Source organism: Desarmillaria tabescens, assembly GCF_030435595.1.
Source record: "Desarmillaria tabescens strain CCBAS 213 chromosome Unknown EV420scaffold_2, whole genome shotgun sequence".
Taxonomy (NCBI): Eukaryota; Fungi; Basidiomycota; class Agaricomycetes; order Agaricales; family Physalacriaceae; genus Desarmillaria; species Desarmillaria tabescens.
In genome coordinates this window covers 1,403,368-1,416,159 of record NW_026848301.1, presented here as the reverse complement: position 1 = coordinate 1,416,159, position 12,792 = coordinate 1,403,368, and the positions used below count along the sequence as shown (strand labels likewise).

Genomic DNA, 12,792 nt, shown 5'->3' with positions numbered 1-12,792 from the left:
CTTTCTTTCTCTTGTACAGACATGTTTACCTCCAGGTCCTTCGCTGGCATTGCCCAGGGAGCACTCAAACGTTCTCAAGTATGTTTCCCAGTATGCTTTATCGACTTCAAACTCATCGCGCAGCAGGGTATCAGGCGCTACGCCGCGGCAGCGCCGACAGCTGGTTTCGCTGGCCAAAAGGGCAGTAATGTGCGCTCTCACTACTGACAGCTTCCATGCCCAGAAACTCATGTTTGTCTCCGTGCTCTTGATAGGGAAAATATACCGTTACGCTTATTCCTGGCGATGGTCAGTTCCATTCCTCGTCTTATTCTCCAACTTGATACATATGTTCTGTAGGTATCGGACCCGAAATTAGCCAGTCGATCAAGGATATCTATGTTGCTGCAAATGTTCGTTAACGTAGCATATTCTCTCACCTACGCTTCTCAACGAATATCAGGTTCCCATCCAATGGGAGGAAGTCGACGTAACACCGGATTCTGAAGAACGGAAAGACGGTCATCCCAGACGCGGCCATTACCTCTGTCAAGAAGAACACTGTTGCATTGAAAGGTGTGTTTCAAGACAGTTTACGTGGTTGCTCCATTCATTCTGTCTTCAGGCCCTTTGGCGACTCCTAGTAAGCGTTACAGGCGTCATGTATTCCTACCTCGGATGACATGGTGGATTAGTTGGAAAGGGTCACGTATCGCTGAACTTGACACTACGAAGGACGTTCAATCTTTTCGCCAACGTCCGACCCTGTGTATCTATCCAAGGTTTCAAGACTCCGTACGACGACGTGAATACTGTTCTCATTCGAGAGAATACTGAGGGAGAGTACTCAGGTATAGAGCATGAGGTAAGAGACCAGGCCGCTATGTGGTGTTAAGCTAACGTATCACCGGCAGGTTATTGATGGCGTTGTTCAATCTATCAAGCTTATCACCTGGGAGGCTTCCGAGCGTGTTGCTCGTTATGCCTTCCATTACGCGCAATCCAGTGGACGCAAACGCGTCACTGCTGTTCACAAAGCGAACATCATGTAAGTGTTTTGTCGTTGTCCAGAACCAAATTTAAACGTGGCATAGGAAAATGTCTGACGGCATGTTTTTATCTGCTTGCCGAGAGGTCTCTAAGGACTTCCCCGACATTGCTTATGACGAAGATCTGCTGGATCGGGTTTGCCTTCAGGTATACCTAGTTTTCTCATAGTATAGACACCTTGCTCATGCCGTTCAGGTTGTGCAAAACCCGAGGCCTTACTCGGACCGTGTAATGGTTATGCCTAATCTCTACGGCGACATCCTTTCCGACATGTGTGCCGGCCTTATTGGCGGCTTGGGATTGACACCGTCGGGTAATATTGGTCGTGTAGGTCCTCACCGGATCACTTCCACTGACAAATTCTCAATTATCTCCATTTCCAGGACGCGTCTATATTTGAGGCAGTCCATGGCTCTGCTCCCGACATCGCTGGTACGCAATTCGTTGATTGTTGTTTGTCTCCCGGTCATATTTACATCACTCCGTTATTACAGGGAAGGGACTCGCTAATCCAACAGCTCTTCTGTTGTCATCCCTGATGATGCTAAGGTACGCCTCATCCTGGAAATTCTGAGAGAGAAGTCCGTTTGATCTGTTGGTCGTGAAGGCACATGAATCTCTATGAGCACGCCAACAAAATCGAAAAGGCCGCTCTGACGGTAAGTGATCAAGAGTATTGTAAGCTCCTCGTCTCAACATCTCATTATTTGTAGACCATCGCGGAAGGTAAGACGATCACTGGCGACTTAGGTGGCAAAGCTTCCACAAAGGAGTATACTGCGGCTATCATCCAAAAGTTTCAGTAGTCGCACAGAAGTACATGTACATACATCTAGATAACAGGCTAGAGTACATTATTTGAAACGGCCTTCTAATACATTGATGAGGATACTGGAAACAATGGCGCATCAAGAACAGATCAGATCCCGCAGGAAACTAGTAATGGATCGAGCGTGGGAAGATACAACCATCACAGCTCGTCACAGAGACACTCAGTTACTTAAGGGCTGCGCTCATTCACTCCCGATAAGCACCACCTCGCATTCTTTCCCCCCACTCGCCCTACAGGGCAAAGCCATCCAATTCACATATCTTGCCAACTCTTAAAGGTATTTCGCCCTTCTACGCTCTCTCGCTGGCTCAGTGCTCACCAGGAAATAGCTAAACCTCACTTCAACATAAAACGAAAAACTCAAAAAAGACTTTATAACGCATTTCTCGTTTCGAACTCTTTATGAACGACATGACGGACGAAATAACGCTACCAGCTCAAGCGCGAAAGGACGACAAGAGGCCCGCCGCGTCAGGCAATGGCCGTGGTCCAAAGCGGAACTCTTCCATCAGCAAAGCAGCAGCTACTACCTCCCAAGGTGGCCCAAGGCCTTCTTCAAGAACGAGCAACAAGAAGTCGTCGACTCCTGCACCAGAGTCTGGCTCTGATTCGGCCACGAGAAAGGTCGCTGAGACAGCGAAGAAGCCTGACCAGCGGAACAAGAATCAATCAGGCAGTCGTCCTCAAGCGCACCGCAAAGCGCAGCCTTCAGCTCAGAACGCGCGTCCCAACGGGTCCAAGGACCAGTCGTCGAAGCAGTCTACGCCCACGCCATCCCAATCCAAGGAGTCGAGCGACGCTCTGTCGTCATTGCAGAGGGTCATCGCCGACCTCAGAACTACGTCACCCCAGCCACCCGGTAACAACACCACCGCTTTCCCGATGTCTGCTGCTCAAGCACCCGCTTCTTCTCTCCCACTCAATGCACCCGTCTTCCAACCAGGAGCCGCTGCATACCCAGGACTGAGCGCTGCAGACGTCAAGCATCGCAAGGCCGCATCCATGGGCGCATCTGGTCTCTCCGGGAATTTCAATTCCTTTGCACCTGGCCTGAAGGCGATGATGGAAGATGTGGAAGATAGCAGTATGCCCCTGGAAGATGGCGAGATTCACGAGATCCTTCTACCCCTCCCAGGGACACCAACCCCGTTCTCAGTCTCAGAGTTTTACTGCTCCTCGTTTCGCAGCGTTGGCTCAACAGGAGCAGATAGAGGCCATAGGTCCCACCGGCCGCCCTCAGCTCGCGCCGAATTTTATGTTTGGTGCCAAGAAACGCGGCGGAGGGATGATGGGGCCTCCAATTGATGAGGAAGACGTGGGTTTCCAATTTCCCCAACAGCAGCAACCATATGCACCCGAAGCCCCTACCCAGGAACCTATTCAGCACAGGAAATCAGACAGCGGTGAGATTACTGGCATAATGGCTGAGCAGGTATATGGCTATTTCTAATTCATCTAAAAACTTGACTATATGCTTATGCTTCTTTTCAGATCGCCATTCAGAACCAAATCGAGGCGCTGCAACAGCAGCAGCAAGCACTCTATCAGCAACAGCTCGCTTCAAACCAGGTTCTTTCGTTCCAGACCGCTGGATTAGCTCCGAACAGGGCCAATGTTCATCGACGCGTACACAGTACTGTCCCCATGGGTGGTGTCGGTGCCGGCGGTTTTGGAGGTCCACAGCCCGCTATGGGTCAATTTGGTCACTACAGTGGCCTCAGCGTTAGCGTGGATGGACAAGCCCAAGGTATGCCTCGAGGACATGGGCGACGACACAGTGTCAATGTCGTCAACAAGCCTGGCGGCCCGGGTGGCTCTATCAGCTACAATGGCAATCCTTACGGGCAACAAGAAGGGTTTGATGATGGTTTTGCCCCACCTGGTTTCGGTGGACACTCCCGTCAGGCTTCTCGAGCCGATTCTAGTTGGCGTATCAGTAAGATTGATCTTCGGCCTGCGGTTAACCGAATACTTACAATACAACTTACAGACGGCGGTGTCGGCGGAGTGCCTACCAACAGCAACAATGGCTTTGCTGCAGACCTTGCTCAAGCTCAAGCCCAACTCCAGAGTTTACAGCAATTCCGTGCGGCCGCTGGAGGTCATCATCACAAAATGCCATCATTCAGCTTCCCCAACATGCTCCCTAATATGATGGCAGCAAATATGATGGGGATGGGCCTTGGCGGTATCAATCTTTTGCAGCAGCAACAGCAACAATTTCAGTCCCAGCTCCAGCAACAGTCTAACCAACCCCAACGAAAGTCTCTCTTTGCGCCCTATCTACCTCAAGCGTCCTTGCCTCCCCTGCTTGCTGCTGGAAAATTGGTTGTTGGAATTTTGCGAGTCAACAAGCGCAATCGATCTGATGCATATGTTGCTACCGAGGTTCTTGATGCAGACATCTATATATGCGGGTCGAAGGATCGTAACCGGGCTCTCGAAGGTGACATTGTCGCCGTGGAGCTCCTGGATGTTGATGAAGTTTGGGGGACGAAGAAAGAGAAGGAAGAGAAGAAGAGAAAGAAGGAAGAGAACTCTGCATACGACGTTAAGTCGAGCGCCGGCCGCAAAGACGATAAGAAGAAGGATGATGTTGAAGTTGAGGGCCAAGGTCTTCTCCTGTTCGAAGATGAAGAGTAATGTCTGATTTGAAATGCGTTTCGGCATAACTAACCGGTTTCTTTTCCAGAGTCACCGATGACGTTAAACCTCAATTTGCCGGCCACGTTGTTGCGGTGGTAGAAAGGATGCCTGGGCAGCTGTTCTCCGGAACTCTTGGGCTCCTTCGTCCTTCTTCTGCAGCCACGAAAGAGAAACAGGAAGCAGAGCGTCGCGAGCGCGAAGGAGATCGTGGAGATGAGCCTAGGCGTGGTCCTATTGAACGTCCTAAGATTGTCTGGTTTAAGCCTACAGACAAGCGCGTACCTCTCATCGCGATTCCCACCGAACAAGCACCACCTGACTTTGTTCAGAATTCTGAGGCATATGTTGACAAGCTTTTCGTTGCTTGCATCAAACGTCATGTAGGTGATTTTTTGAAAACATCTTAATGTAGTTGACCTGAGTTTGTCTATTTAGCCTATAAGCTCGTTGCACCCTTTTGGTACTCTGGTTGAGGAACTCGGTCCGATTGGAGATATCGAAGTGGAGACTAGTGCTCTTCTAAAGGACTGCAACTTCCCTACAGAAGACTTTACGGACAATGTTCTTAAGTGTTTACCACCGATGCCTTGGTCGTGAGTCATTTGATCTCGTTTCTTCTTATCCTCTCTCACAATAATTCAGAATTCCCGAAAGAGAATTCGAGGTTCGGAAGGATCTTCGTGGCGAACGTATCTTTACTATCGATCCGGATGCCGCAAAGGACCTTGATGATGCTATTTCGATGAAGCTCAACGAGGACGGTACTTACGACGTCGGTGTTCACATCGCTGATGTTTCTTACTTCGTCAAGCCAAACACTGCCCTCGATCGTGACGCTCGCAAGCGTGCAACCAGTGTATATCTAGTTCAACGCGCTGTGCCTATGCTTCCACCCTCTCTCAGTGAACAGCTATGCAGTCTTGTTCCTGGACAAGATCGCCTCGCATTCTCAGTCGTCTTCACAATGAATAAAGAGGCCAAGGTCCTGAGCAAATGGTTTGGCAAGACCATCATAAGGTTTGCTGAAAATTGAATAACAAATGTAACCGCTGACCTTGTATGCAGATCCTCCAGTAAGCTAAGCTACTCGGACGCTCAGAACGTGATCGAAGGCAAAATTTTGGGTGGTGTCATCGTATCTCCTGAGCATAATGCCAGCGATATCGAACATGACATCCGGATTTTGGACGATCTGGCAAAGAAGTTGCGAGCCCAGAGGTTTGAGAATGGCACTTTAAGCCTTGACTCCCTGCGTTTGCAATTCAAGCTAGGTGACACCGGATTACCTGTCGACTGTTGGCAATACCAACGTGTTGATGCAAATGACCTGATAGAGGAGGTACGAGCCATCCGTCTGTTGGTCATGTTGATCTTGACACTGTTGCTCTAGCTCATGCTCCTCAGTAACATAACGGTAGCTCAGCATATCGCCTTCCATCTACCTGAGCAAGCACTCCTCCGTCGCCACGATACTCCTATCGAGCGCCGTCTCAACACTTTCCGGGAACGTGCGGAGCGACTAGGTTACGAGATGGACACCTCGTCGTCGGGTGCCCTCATGCGATCATTTGAAGTAATCAAGGATCCTACTGCTCGCAGACTTCTCGAGTTGCTCTCGTTCAAAGCGACTTATCGCGCTAAGTACTTCTGTTCCGGAATGCTTGATATTGCGAAATATCATCACTACGCTCTCAACGTGCCTTTGTACACTCACTTTACATCTCCAATTCGTCGGTATGCCGACGTTCTTGTTCACCGTCAACTCGAGTCGGTGTTGCAAACTGGATGTGGGTGATGTTTCCTTATCAAAAGATCTTGTTTTGATATTTTCTTCGGCCTCTTTCGTAGCTGAACCCAAGTTCACCATGGATCGCGATGCCGTTGCCAAAGTGGCTCAGCAGTGTAATATGCAAGTCCTCTCATCATGCATGTTTGACACACAGCTCATGTCCCATTGCAGTAAACGTGACTCCGCGATCTTGGCTGAGGAGCAATCAGCCCACCTGTTCCTTTGCGTTCTCATTTCCGATTTGACCCAACGCTATGGTCCAGTTGTTCGTCAAGCTAAAGTTGTTGGTGTTCTAGACGCCGCTTTTGATGTTCTCGTACCCGAATTTGGTATTGAGAAGCGCGTTCATGTTGACCAGATGCCCATTGACGTGAGAAATCTCGCTCTATGCACTGATAACAGATGACTTAAACATTTTCCTAGAATCATGTCTATGAGGAGCATACGCACACATTGCAGATCTACTGGTCAACCAAAGACGTCATCAGCTGGTTGGCCGAGAACAGCGACGACGACCATTTGAAAAAGGTTAAGCAGAATGCCGAGCAGCATGCACTCAAGATGGAGGTTGCTTCGCGCTCCGTTCACGACGAGAAGGCCTTGTTTGACGAGGACGAGGCGGATGACGATGAAATCGTTCTAGGGCGTGCTGAAGCGTTGGCGGACGAGAATGAGACATCGAAGCAAAGGTTATTGTCGATCGCCAAGATGAAGCCTGAGTTCGAGGGCTTGAGGACGACGCCTGCTGGACATCTGATTCAGGATATCAGGGAGCTCATGACCGTTCCTGTAAGTGAAAATTCTCCGGCACCAATGCATGCGTACTGAAAATGTATAAACAGGTTATCGTAACTGCTGATCTGACCAAGTCACCACCGGTGATCAAAGTGTACAGCGTCAACCCTTACGCCGTCGAGCAAAAATGACCATCAGATGTCCTCAGCAAGCAATCTTCATTCCAGTTCGGACTGCAATACATGTACTTTTAGCCAGCTTCTCCCTCTTTCTGCCTTTCTCTCCTCCACACGCCTCTCTCTTTACAACAAGGCATTCCCTTACTGACTACGGTCTTCCTAGCTTTAAACGATGTCTGGTGTTAGTGCCAGGTGGTAAACTGTATTTTTTCGACATGTAAGATTTGTTATTGACGTACGGGAAACTGAAAAAATTACTATACATACATATGCATATGGAAACACTTTGACATGCTTCTTATTCTTTCGTGATGAACATCAGCGAGTTTGAACTAAACGTATCAACTTGAACCATAGCATGGTTGCATTTCACGTGCACGTGCAAACGTCCTCAGGAATTTTGTCACAATCCGGATCGCTCGTCGCTCAGGGAAAAAGTACGAAGTAATGCTGCTGAGTAGTACAGTCTTTCTTGTCCATTTCCACGATGTCCATTATATTAATCATAGAGCTCTTCAGAGCGCAAGCGACGGATTTCCTTTCTTCCACAGACCCGCACGGAAACCCTGCGTATGATCCCAACAACCTGCTTGGATACATCGCGTCCAACGTCCTGACTGGAATCGCATTCAGTACGTTTTCCTTCTCATTATATATGCCACCAGGTCTCAGGGAGTTTCTGAAAGGCGTTATGCTAATGACCGCCCTTATTCAAACTTAGTGGATTAAACGATGGGGGGCGAAGTGGATGATGTCAATGACTATCGGCGCATACGGTGTGTTTCCGTACTAGACTCCTCCACATGGTTATGTTTTACCGCCAATGTAGCGTTCGCCTTAGGTATAGGCACACGGTTCGGCCTGCACGCGCACCCGGATTCAAAGGGAATATTTATCGTGGGGTATCTGATCATCATGCTATCGGTAAGCTCTGTTCCTCCCATTCCTTTATGCAACGATGACTATACCGAAACGCTATAGCTATGCGCGTTCATTGCAGCCGACTACGTCCTTCCAGGTCGCCTCTCGCGGTATCTGGGAGCAACTGAGCACATGTTGGTAGACCCCCCGACGAATCACATTAGTCTTTCTATCGTCCGATGCGACTACGTTTCTGATTCAGGTGAGCAGCGCTGGTACAAAGTTCATGGTGATGATGAATGTCAAAAGGTTGCCAGAGTTGCGGTATTGATTTCTGCAGACAATATACACCAAGCGAGGATTGGCACTCGTGGAAGTGGTTGTTCCTAATCCGAGCTGAATGAAAACCGAGACTCGCGCGGATATTCCTCGCAGGGCTAGCGCTGCGGCTTGGGACATTCTTCATCTTCACATGCATATTCCTGACACTCCTGTGGCGCATCTATGCGCATGAACGCGACATTTGGGAGGGGAGGGAAGGCGCAGTATAACGAATGGCGCGCTCTGGCAGGTGCGCTTTTTGTCAGCTGCATTGGCATTCTGGTATGTGAACGAAATCACGTCGAATACTCGTATACTGAGAAATTAGGTACGATCTGTGTACCGAACGATAGAACTTTCGGAAGGCTTCGAAGGTCGACTGGCGACGTCGGAATCGTTTTTCTATGGATTTGATACACTGCCGCTTTGCATCGCTGTCGCGATATACGTTCTATTTTGGCCCGGAAGATTCGTTCCTCCAGTTCTTGTGGAGCATAAAACCGGACTGAAGTTATTGAACGGGCAGAACCTGAAAGGGAAGCGTAACTTGTAGCCATATTCCTTGTTTATACTTTATATTAAAGCTTGATTCAGTACATAGTAGAAGGAAAACTTACTTAAAGCCCACTAAGAAACGCAGCCAATCCAGTTGAATTCTGATTAGATTTATCGCGTTCTTCGCGTGCACGGTTTCTGGCGAGCATGTCCTGCAAAACAGACTTTTTCTTCTGACGCAGCTTGGGCGCGGGGGTCGACGGGCTGGGAGTCGGGATTTTGGCAACGAGGGGAGTTTTAGCGACGACCTCTGGCTCTGGCTCTGGCTCTGGGACCACGACGATAGAGTCCTTGTCCAAACGTCCATTTCGTCTCCCATAAATGACAGCATTCCCTTCCCGAACCTCTATGTCATTCGCAAACCCGCAACCCCTGCACTGAACTGCCCTAATTCTCCTTGTCCTTCCTTCGTTACACTTCTTCTTGACACGTTTCAGCCGGGAGCTGCTGAGACCGTCGAGAAGAAAGGTGCCGCATCTCGAGCAGAAATCTGGATTCTCTAGAGCATGCTGGCGCTTGATACGTGTCGCGTGAAGAGCAGACAGTGTCGGCGAGACTGCGAGATATGCGTACGGCAGCGACTGGTGGAATTTAGAAGTCGCGGGTTCCAATTCTTCGTCCATGCCAGAGAATCTCTTGTAAGAGCGACGTCCGCTCAGTATTACTTTACCGACACTTGTCGACACAGAAGAATGCACCGTTGCGCCGAAGAAAGAACCGGATTGGCAAGATGTAATTAAGGAAGTAGTCACGTGGTATGTAATCAATTATTAATTTTTTTATTTCGTGGCCAGCGCCGAGCGGTATGCTCGGTGCTTCAATGGCTCGGTGCTTCAATGGGTTAGCTCTCCCCATCTTCGTGCATCAAGTGTTTGATATCCAATATTGGGTTCGAAGTACGAACAGCTCCACTCTCAATACCACTTGTAGATGAATTAACTGTCCGTCAGATCATGTATCTCCTGTTGTAAATTTCTTCTAGCAGCTGCTTCACACTCTGCATGGAACTCCTGGCTGAAATAGATCCTTTCTCTCGCAAGAAACTTCTGCAACACCGCGATACGGCCTGCCCGGTAGTCATTTATAGGAACATGCGAATATTCCTTGCGGATTTGAGATGCATATGCGCGGTAGGCATCCGAAGGGCGGGACAAAACCTCGAGGTCGGAGTCCAAGAAAAAGTGCAAGTCTGACGAGTTCCCCTCCTCTCCGGCCTCCTCCGGTAACGTGTGTGTGATGGTTCTTTCAATGAAAAGAGACACCTTCGAGGTTTGCTCGGCAGGAAGGCACTTGTCCATAGCAAACCTTTCGAACATGTCTATGCTCAGGATTTCATTGTTCCTCTCCTGAGGGTTATAAACGATGTCGTGGAAGAGAATGGCGAGGGAAAGCGATGTTGGATCGTGGATGTGTCTCTTGCTTGCTTGTAGACACCGGAGCATGGCTTCGAGGTGCGTCAGGGTGTGATAGTAGCGATGCGGCTCGCTGTATTTTTCCAAGATAGCGTCTACCCACACATCGTTCGCTGCTTCGCCTTCTGGAAGACCTTCAAGCAGGGAAGTAAGTTCACCGCGTACAAACTCGGCTGAGTCCATGGAGGTGACAGTAGTGAAGGTACTTGGATAATAGGGGAATTTATTAGTTGAGTCAAGTCGAGATTTGTGCAGACGAGCTTGGCATTGCAAACGAATCTAAGAACTTGACCTGTTTGCGGCCATTCATCTGATTTATCCTGCCATGTTCTCCAATATTATGTGCATCAAAGTATGGAATTACAATAGGTATCTATACCCTCTCTCAGAGCCTATCTCTACTTCTCGTTTCTCTTCGTGGGCATTCAGCGCTACCAAGTGTTGTTTGAATAACCAGCACATCGTCAATCCTGTGGCACTCGCCAAGATACAGAGAGTAAACGATTTCGAGTATGTTGGTTCCCATGGTTTCGGCCACACATAACTGCTTCAGGGTCACACTTGGATTGAAAAAAAAAAAACGGAGACGGCACTTACGATCCGACTACATTTCCCAAAGACCCTACAGTATTGATCAATGCGAGAGCCACTGCTCGTTTGGCCGGTGGTCGAGCCACAGATCCACTAGCCCACGCAAGAAAACAAATGAATCCGGCATATGATTGAGCCTGGAAAAATCTGCAGAAGAAAGAAGTTCTAAAAGAGCGAACCGACAGTCCAAGCGACCTACAAAGATATGTATCTGGCTCCGACATTCATTGTCGACATGGCCAAGAGGAATCCAAGAATGCCAACCAAGAAAGAGCCCGATAGGTGCCAGAACCGTTCGGCAGTGTGATCAGAGTGTCTAGAGAAGAAAATTAGAACCATAAAGACGAGCTTAGGATGACTGTCATGTACCTGGACACACCAACTGCAACTACGGTAGCAAATACCCAAGGTGGGACACAAAGGAGCAAAGTTATCATGGTGGAGTATCCCAGAGTTGACATGAGTGTCGGAAAGTATGCATTAAAGCTCAGGGATACGTTGAAGAAGATGAGAGCGATGGCCAGCCACCAAACTTTACCATCTGTTAATGCCAGTTGAAGCCCACTGATAGGTTCCTTTTCGTCTTCGACTGACCCGTGGTCTTCTTGCATTCGCCTTTGTGCGAGAGCCTGTTCAGCAGGAGTCAACCAGCCAAAAGACGTCTCAGGAAAGTCTGGAAGTATAAATATAGCGCATATAGCTACAACTACGGTAAGGCTGCCCTCGATGAAGAAAAGCCATCTGTACGAGAGTTCAGAGTTGAACATGGGCTGAAGAAGAAAGCTTTCTGACCTCCATGCAGCATAGCCTAATCGACCCTCCATGCTGTCAAGAATGGCGGAGGCGATCAAGGAGCCAAAAGCGTTGCTGACAAGACTTCCGCATGCAAGGAGAGCAGTTCTTTGCGAGAGCTCGGTCCGTTTGTACCACTTTGAGATGAGAAACTACCGCGGACTTCAACACTAAGCTTTCTGGTAAAAAGAACGGAGGACTGACTAAAGCACCGGGAAAGAATGCGGCTTCCACGAAACCGAGGAAGAATCGCGTACAAACGGCACCAAAGAAGCTATAGAAGGTTAGTAGTTTCTGGGAAGAGAGTAGACTGAGGGACATGCTTGGTCGTGAATCCTGTCATTACTGATATCCCGCCCCATATTATCATACATATGGGCAAGTACAAAGAGGGTTTTCCGACGTAATCAAGAAACATATTTCTATGTTTAATGAGTCACTGGATACATATTGTTAGGTAGAGAAGGACGTACGAGGGTATTTGCATGATGATGTATCCAATGTATAGCACAGATAAGATGCTAGCGAATTGTGTGCCATGGAGATTGAGATCCTCTTCGAAACCCCGAAGCCTTGCGGCGCTGCAACGAATGTGCTATAAGATACAGCTCTGCGAATTTACAGTAAGATCATTACGATGCATTATTCCGGTCAATGACTGAAAGAAAAGGGTTAGGATCATACGAGGTTGTTAAATTGGATAGATTAACCATACAATTGAGGATGTATATCAGCACCAGAATCGACATTCGCCTGTCGACCTTGCGCAGGAGGTTCCTTTCCAGCACCTCTCTGGCTTCTTTGCCGCCAAACTCGACGTCGGGGTCACATGGATCCACGATAAGAGCGCCGTCTGTATCGTGGCAAGTCAGTACTCAAGAGAATCGTGTCTCGACAAGAAAGGACACACTAGAGCGTTGCGACAGCAACAACGGCTGGTCTTCATCGTCCTCTAGAGGAGGATTACGGTCATTGTAAGCCATTCAGCAGGTAAGGGAGATAACTAGGTTGTCCATCGCGGCATAACGAGTCAGAACGTCAGCCAGTTTC

General features: G+C 48.7%; 6 protein-coding genes across 6 annotated transcripts; 3 read left to right on the top strand and 3 right to left on the bottom strand.

Moving 5' to 3' along the window:
* Positions 1–21: 21 nt before the first annotated feature.
* Positions 22–1,972, top strand: EV420DRAFT_1686088 (mitochondrial NAD-dependent isocitrate dehydrogenase subunit 2 precursor; the record flags this gene model as incomplete). The annotated part of the gene is made up of 15 exons (XM_060479282.1): positions 22–78; positions 127–189; positions 255–288; positions 340–392; positions 443–469; positions 498–555; positions 605–622; positions 675–844; positions 894–1,027; positions 1,074–1,176; positions 1,225–1,356; positions 1,413–1,461; positions 1,524–1,578; positions 1,637–1,688; positions 1,743–1,972. 15 exons carry the CDS (start codon positions 22–24, stop codon positions 1,833–1,835), a joined length of 1,098 nt encoding a protein of 365 aa, XP_060338530.1. The 3' UTR covers positions 1,836–1,972.
* Positions 1,973–2,020: 48 nt separating this feature from the next.
* Positions 2,021–7,507, top strand: EV420DRAFT_1503526 (SSD1 protein). The gene is made up of 14 exons (XM_060471183.1): positions 2,021–2,138; positions 2,191–2,932; positions 2,997–3,293; positions 3,353–3,797; positions 3,852–4,500; positions 4,554–4,887; positions 4,943–5,100; positions 5,150–5,524; positions 5,573–5,846; positions 5,898–6,294; positions 6,356–6,407; positions 6,468–6,666; positions 6,720–7,085; positions 7,139–7,507. The coding sequence occupies exons 2-14, from the start codon at positions 2,264–2,266 to the stop codon at positions 7,220–7,222; spliced, it is 4,299 nt and encodes a 1,432-aa protein (XP_060338529.1). The 5' UTR covers positions 2,021–2,138; positions 2,191–2,263; the 3' UTR covers positions 7,223–7,507.
* Positions 7,508–7,697: 190 nt separating this feature from the next.
* EV420DRAFT_1473961 (uncharacterized protein) lies at positions 7,698–8,402 on the top strand (the record flags this gene model as incomplete). The annotated part of the gene is made up of 4 exons (XM_060469180.1): positions 7,698–7,842; positions 8,052–8,134; positions 8,192–8,269; positions 8,334–8,402. 4 exons carry the CDS (start codon positions 7,698–7,700, stop codon positions 8,400–8,402), a joined length of 375 nt encoding a protein of 124 aa, XP_060338528.1.
* Positions 8,403–8,763: 361 nt separating this feature from the next.
* Positions 8,764–9,670, bottom strand: EV420DRAFT_453867 (uncharacterized protein). Its single transcript, XM_060482197.1, has 2 exons — positions 9,010–9,670; positions 8,764–8,953 (listed from the first exon to the last, which is right to left on the bottom strand). Exon 1 carries the CDS (start codon positions 9,568–9,570, stop codon positions 9,010–9,012), a length of 561 nt encoding a protein of 186 aa, XP_060338527.1. The 5' UTR covers positions 9,571–9,670; the 3' UTR covers positions 8,764–8,953.
* Positions 9,671–9,731: 61 nt separating this feature from the next.
* On the bottom strand, positions 9,732–10,664 carry EV420DRAFT_1503520 (uncharacterized protein). Its single transcript, XM_060471182.1, has one exon. It carries the CDS (start codon positions 10,540–10,542, stop codon positions 9,883–9,885), a length of 660 nt encoding a protein of 219 aa, XP_060338526.1. The 5' UTR covers positions 10,543–10,664; the 3' UTR covers positions 9,732–9,882.
* Positions 10,665–10,719: 55 nt separating this feature from the next.
* EV420DRAFT_1616900 (MFS general substrate transporter) lies at positions 10,720–12,725 on the bottom strand (the record flags this gene model as incomplete). The annotated part of the gene is made up of 11 exons (XM_060475175.1): positions 10,720–10,903; positions 10,957–11,097; positions 11,150–11,266; positions 11,320–11,691; positions 11,743–11,894; positions 11,947–12,016; positions 12,054–12,164; positions 12,216–12,323; positions 12,379–12,400; positions 12,458–12,538; positions 12,653–12,725. The coding sequence occupies 11 exons, from the start codon at positions 12,723–12,725 to the stop codon at positions 10,720–10,722; spliced, it is 1,431 nt and encodes a 476-aa protein (XP_060338525.1).
* Between the last annotated feature and the right edge of the window lie 67 nt (positions 12,726–12,792).

Bases quoted from the DNA above. Each gene is read 5' to 3' on its own strand.
- EV420DRAFT_453867 (XM_060482197.1), bottom strand. From the start codon at position 9,570: ATGGACGAAGAATTGGAACCCGCGACTTCTAAATTCCACCAGTCGCTG.
- EV420DRAFT_1503526 (XM_060471183.1), top strand. From the start codon at position 2,264: ATGAACGACATGACGGACGAAATAACGCTACCAGCTCAAGCGCGAAAG. The intron at 3,294-3,352 runs GTATATGGCTAT...GCTTCTTTTCAG, and splicing joins CTGGCATAATGGCTGAGCAG to ATCGCCATTCAGAACCAAAT. The intron at 4,888-4,942 runs GTAGGTGATTTT...TTGTCTATTTAG, and splicing joins TTGCTTGCATCAAACGTCAT to CCTATAAGCTCGTTGCACCC.
- EV420DRAFT_1503520 (XM_060471182.1), bottom strand. From the start codon at position 10,542: ATGGACTCAGCCGAGTTTGTACGCGGTGAACTTACTTCCCTGCTTGAA.